This window comes from Myotis lucifugus, unplaced genomic scaffold, assembly GCF_000147115.1.
Source record: "Myotis lucifugus unplaced genomic scaffold, Myoluc2.0 scaffold_99, whole genome shotgun sequence".
NCBI classification, from domain to species: Eukaryota; Metazoa; Chordata; class Mammalia; order Chiroptera; family Vespertilionidae; genus Myotis; species Myotis lucifugus.
In genome coordinates this window covers 3460298-3466297 of record NW_005871147.1, presented here as the reverse complement: position 1 = coordinate 3466297, position 6000 = coordinate 3460298, and the positions used below count along the sequence as shown (strand labels likewise).

At 34.2% G+C, this 6000-nt stretch overlaps 1 protein-coding gene across 1 annotated transcript in view; it reads right to left on the bottom strand.

Annotated features, from left to right (window-relative positions):
• Positions 1 to 6000, bottom strand: part of APPBP2 (amyloid beta precursor protein binding protein 2) — a 51086-nt gene continuing 45086 nt past the window's right edge. Inside the window, exon 13 of the mRNA XM_006092235.3 lies at positions 1 to 4541. Within this exon, the coding sequence (XP_006092297.1) occupies positions 4288 to 4541 (254 nt within the window). The 3' untranslated portion in view covers positions 1 to 4287. The remainder of the gene's footprint in view (positions 4542 to 6000) is intronic.

Sequence of the window (6000 nt, the reverse complement as noted above, 5' to 3'; positions counted from 1 at the left end):
TGCAGGAACACTATATTTATTGGGTCAATAATTCATTTTTAGCAATACAAGTACAGAATATATCACAATGCTGGTTACAAACATACTCAGTATGGTTTAATGGTTACAAATAATGATGGGTACTACAAGTTTGTGATAAGGATGATATGAAAGGTCATTATGACACAATGAAGAATTGTCTTAAAAAAGAAATCTATCAATGACCTTAGATATTTCTATAGAAAGTATTGTGGCACTATTAGTGGGGATTTTCATGTAAAGAATTGTTAGTGATTTGCTTTTAACCATTTCATTAAGAGCTTTTTATTTTTAATCTGTTAAACTAAAATCCCCTGTTGCTTAATAAAGTATAAAAATAGTACTGACCTGGTAATATTTAATAAAATGTAGCATTCATTCACATCATAAAAGTAGAACTGAAAAGTTTTAGTTACCATGGCAACATATCTTCCCATAAAAGGAATATACAGAAATGAGTAATGTTACACAAATGGTACCTGCAACAGTTATTTAGTGATCCAACATTTAACTTGTGCACCACAAACCAAGTTTTCTAGATATCTATATATAGCATATATTTTTAATCTTAAATTTTACTTTTGAAAAAATGTACACTTCAACAAACTCACTAAGGCCACTCATGCTATCGATACCTAGGACTGCAATTAAAGAAGGGTATTATTTAATAAATCCTAAAGTACACTCCTTCAGATCACCAACAAGGTACAACCAGTTTTCTGCCTAAAACATTCCTGAGATTTGTGGACAATACAACTATTAGTGTTCAAGCTGGAGATTAATCCAAATGTCAGATTTTAAAAAAAGAATTTCCTAGCAAGATCTGAGGTTCACCGAAGCCAAGAGATGAAATATACGTTAATTTTAAAGCAAAATGAAACTCTTAAAAAATTTGCACTAATCATAAATAAGTTTTTCCAGTAGTAACTTTGCTATTCAGGAAAAAAAGAAAAAACAAACAAAACACAACAAGCAGTTTGGAAGCATCAAGGCTACACATTCTGGAGAAAGAATAAATACCAACTGACAGTTAACTATACCTGCTACTTAGCAAACAATTCTTTCAGAAGTATGGCCAAAAGCTTCAATTATGTTTTAGGCATGTTTACTGTTGAGTATTTGCATTAGAAGGAGCAGCCAAGTGGCAACAGTTATTATTTATAAGGTTGCAGTCTCTGTACTCAATCTTCACCATGGTATGAACGCTTCCCAAACAGCCTAGGAGCAAAAGGCTTTGTCAATTTTTTTTATTTTAAAAAATGAAAGCATATTGGGATTATTACGAAGCAACAATGAGTTCATCCTTAAGCAGAGACAAAACTTTGATATGGTAATAAGGGTCCTAATGCTTTGAGCAAAGTCAGCTTTAGGGACCCATAAGAATAATGGTCTAAGAAACCATTCAGCTCCATTAAACTGGATGCAGAAGTGACAGACCACCTGTGTGGCACATGAGTGTTACAGAGCTCCCTGATGCACCCAACTTGAGTAGCACCAAACTTTAGGAAAGACTGGATAAGAGAAATGAAAGTCAGAGAGGATGAGACCAAAGGCCCCTTTTTAACATTACTTTGCTGAACTTCCAGAAAAATCTTTTAAGTTGATCTAGGCTTCCTTACACACAATCCTACCACATGAGAAAATTTTGTGAGAGCTATTGGTTATTGTGAGGTAAATTTTCTTTTCTTCCTTGGAGATTTTTTTTTTTTTTAATTCTAGAAATTATGGTGACATTGACCTCTCTAACTTATTCTAAACATTCCACACTATAAATTATTAGGGTATTATTCTTCATTAGAACCATAAATAGCATATTAAGTTACATCACTAACAGAAGATGACAATCTCGTTTCTCAATCTAGAGTATTTGCATTAAATCAAAGCGCTTGGATTTACAGAAAACTACATTAAAGTAGTGATAATAAGGGAAAACTGCCAATAATGATTTTTTTTTTTTAGATAAAACTGGCTGCCACTTAACATTATAATGCTGCGATCCTAGGCTCCTAGTATCAAGTTGCTTTACCACAGAATAATGAGCTAAATTAAGCTCAAACTGAATGAGGCCTTAAGTCAATTGCTTGATTTTATCCTAGGAAATGTTCTATGTGCACAAAACCCAAAAATATAGATTAAAAAAAAACTTCATATGGAAACATAAGTTTCAAAATATTTATTGAAAAACAATTTACCATGACATTCCTATACCACAAACATACCACAGGACTCTAAATAAGCAACAAAAGTATACAAAGCCTATCCTGAAAATATCTTTGGAGGTATTAAATATATAGGCCCATAAGGATAGAGCTGAGTAAACTTAAAAATGTTAGTCCTTGGTCACACAGACTATTTGGTAATTAATAAAGAGGTGCCTCTTGGCATTAGATTGCAATTAACTGGGAGGGGGGAGGTGCAGGTGTGCTAATGTACTCTTTTAGAAATTAAAAAGAAAACAATTGAATAAACTTAGGTTTTAAAATCATGTAGATATAATCTTAGGATCTGGGCTTGCGTATCTCATTAGGTACCTCCCCCAATCAATCCCCTCCTGGGGACTTAAAAATACTGGCTCATAACTAACAAGACTGCAAGTAACAGTTTTAAACAAGGTTATATTTGGGAAGTTCAAAAAAGTGTTTAAAATCAATTTATCTGAAATCTCCAATTAAATTTTCTATATTGAACGTGACAGTTTAGATATTCACCCCCCCACCTCCCACCCCAACATGCATATTAAAAGAAAACCAAAATTCAACACCCATCCACTCACCCATAGACTACCCCAGGCAGTCAGCCAGGGATAATATCTCTAACAGCCAAGTCATGGACCCCTGAAAATAGGGGGGAAAACCCTGATTCTTAACTATAGAGGCACCAAACAGGCCACTATAATAAGAACTGAGGTAACAGCAAAAGACCTTTTTGTTGCTTGGATTGCTACATGTCACACTTCTCAGATTTGAATATTAACCTCAACATTAAACAACCTGACTTATAAAAAAATCAAAACCCAATAAACAGAAAAAAACAAGTTAGTGAAATTAACATATTAGGGAATTTTTCCATTTGACTCTTGAATTTCAAATAAAATGACCCAGGTGCACTAATATGACCTAGCTGTACCATCTTTACCATAAAAATGAAAGATTTCTAAGACATGTTTATTTGGGGCATTCATTTTTCTATTAATCCCTACAAATCATATAGTAACCTAAAATTCTCATCCGGACAAGAGAAATTTCATGACTCTTAGCCAGTATACTTGTTAACCACATTGATTATTAGGGTAACATTTAAAATGAGGGGGATGGATGCAGCAGGTATTATAGGCTTTCTTATGGCATTGCCATCTGTGTACCTTGACTAAAGCTATGCCACTTAAATTGCCAAGTTTGGTGTCTATTACATGAATATAATTTTTGCATTATCACTTTTCATTATACATCTAAGTGAAATCATTCTACTGATAAAGGTAAATGCAGGGGCTAAAATAATAATCTAAAGCCTCTGGTCCAAATAACCCTTTAACCCTTCCTATATTAGGCTGGTCCTTTTTAGATCATCCTGGTCCTGTTAGCAAATGTTGTAAGAGCATCTTGCATTGTTGTACCAAAAGAAAAGAAAAACCAAGAGTTAAAACTGCTGGCCTATTAGCTTTTCTATTACTTACAGATCAACACTGGTCCAGTACAGATGAATCTGATAGCCCTTCCCTTGTAATAGAGCTCTGGAGTGGCTGTATCCACTTCTCTGCAGGTAGCCAAACCCAAGTCAGGATGTCCCTCTTCTACTAGTACTTCTGTTAATTTTCTATACTGCATATAAAGATTTTCCCCATGAAATTTCTTTACAGTACAGTATTGAATACCTCCATAAGGAAGAATTATATGTTAAAAAGTTGTTAAAATCATCCTTACATAATAAGAATGCAACTCTTAAACTCTTAAATAGTTTTATTAGGGGTTCTTTTTTCCTTTCAGGCTTTCTGCAAAATTATTTAAAAAGAAAAAAAAAATCCTGTTGTTTGTTCTACTAAGTTGAAAATATGGGCCAGACTACTTATACATGCGGTACATGCGGAATATAACTGAATATATGCTTATACCTACGGACACTCTGCAAGATAGGGATCACCCAAATAGGGTCAATGGACTGGACCAGTGTTTCAATGCAAATTCCAGCCCCAAAAAACAACATGGTTTTGATTTCACAGTATGAATTCCCTGGAATCTGGGAAAAGGTATATTAGTTAACTGAGGTCATGCCTCAGCAGCTCGGTCCCTCAGCATGCTGAGAAATCAGAAAGGACTGCACCACTTCTTCAGTGGACTGGGGGCTGGTATTGACGTCTTCAAGAGCATCGGTCACTGAATACTGTCGATCTCGCAACCGGTTCCAGTTAGACAGAATATTGTGATATTCAAACACTTTCTCGTAATTTCCAATGGAGTTGTAAAGTTTAATGAGGCCTCGGTAGTCATATTCTAGTCCGCTATAGCCTTCACCAAAAAGTTTCTTCCCTGAAAGTAACAAATAAACAAACAATAACACACAGAAAGAAAAGAAAAAGCAAGTTCAAATAAGGAAATAACAGTTTCTACAAGACAACACTAGTTCAGTTCTTTAAATAGGGTGGCTTGGTTTTATTCCCTTGAAAAGAATAAATTCATTTCTTGCAGCAGTGCTTACCAACCCAGTCCTATCCAAAAGCTATCTCTAAGACTTTCAAAATTTTTTCTGCCTAAAGCAGTTGGTTTAACCAGAATAAAATTTCATAGTTTGAAAGACTGATTTGAAGAGATCTAAAAGTAAAGAATAATAGCAGTACCTTCAACGATAGAAAAATACATATGTACAAGGCTAATCACTGTAGCATGCTTTATGATTGCAAAATACTGGAAACAAATGAGCTAACCATAGTATATCCACTCAATGTTATGTTATGCATCTGTACACAAAGGAGGAAGCTCTTAGCTCTCTATGAACTGAAATGGAGCAACTTATAGGGGGATATTGTTAAGTTTAAAAAGAAAAGCAAAGTACAGAAATACTTATAGTATGCTATCTTTGTGTAAGAAAGGGAAAACAAAATATTTATGTATCTGAATATTTGTGCATAAAGATACACAGAAAGGGTCAATGAGAAAATAATGAAAGTGGTTACTCATAGCAAGTGGGTGAGAAGTGGGTAGAAAAATTTAGGGGGATATCACACATCTATGAACTTATCTTTCTATATATAGTTCTAACTTTTAGGACATTAATATTTCACATACTCAAAAAAATTTAACAAAGTAAATAAAGATGCGAAAATGTTATACAAACATAAACAAATGAACCTAATTATGTATAAAATGAGTAACTTACACTGACTAGGTGGGGTGGGGAAGAATAATAACCCAAGTAAATTTTGAAATATTCTGAGTATGCTAAAAAAAAAACACTAAAAAATTAATGAATTCTAATTAGTAGGTTTGTTTTTCATAGTACTAAAGGTTAACAATTCTAAAACTACTTTATGTGTATTTTAGGGCTGAGCAAGTAAAAATATTACAGATAATGGGGAATCCACACATACAGAGATACATGATTTGACAAAGTAGCACAGCAGAGGAGAGAGGACAATCTTTTGAAAAAAGTGGTCCATTGGAGTGCTGTCCAGTGCACCAAAAAGGTTGTCGGTTTGATACCCGCCTAACCTAGGCTGTAGATTTGATCCCGGTCAGAGTGTGTACTGGAGGCAACCAACCTTTCTCTCTCACATCAATGTCTCTCTCTCTCTCCCTTCCTCTCTAAAAAAAAAGTCCTTAAAAAAAAAAAAAAGCTTCTGGGTCAACTGTATATCCACATGGGGGAAGGTAAGGAAAAAATGTGATCCCTACCTCGCACAATAAAAACAAAATCAATTTCAGTACTATAGATCTAAATGTGAAAGGTAAAATGAAGTTTCCAGAAGATAATCTTCTAAATGAATATCTT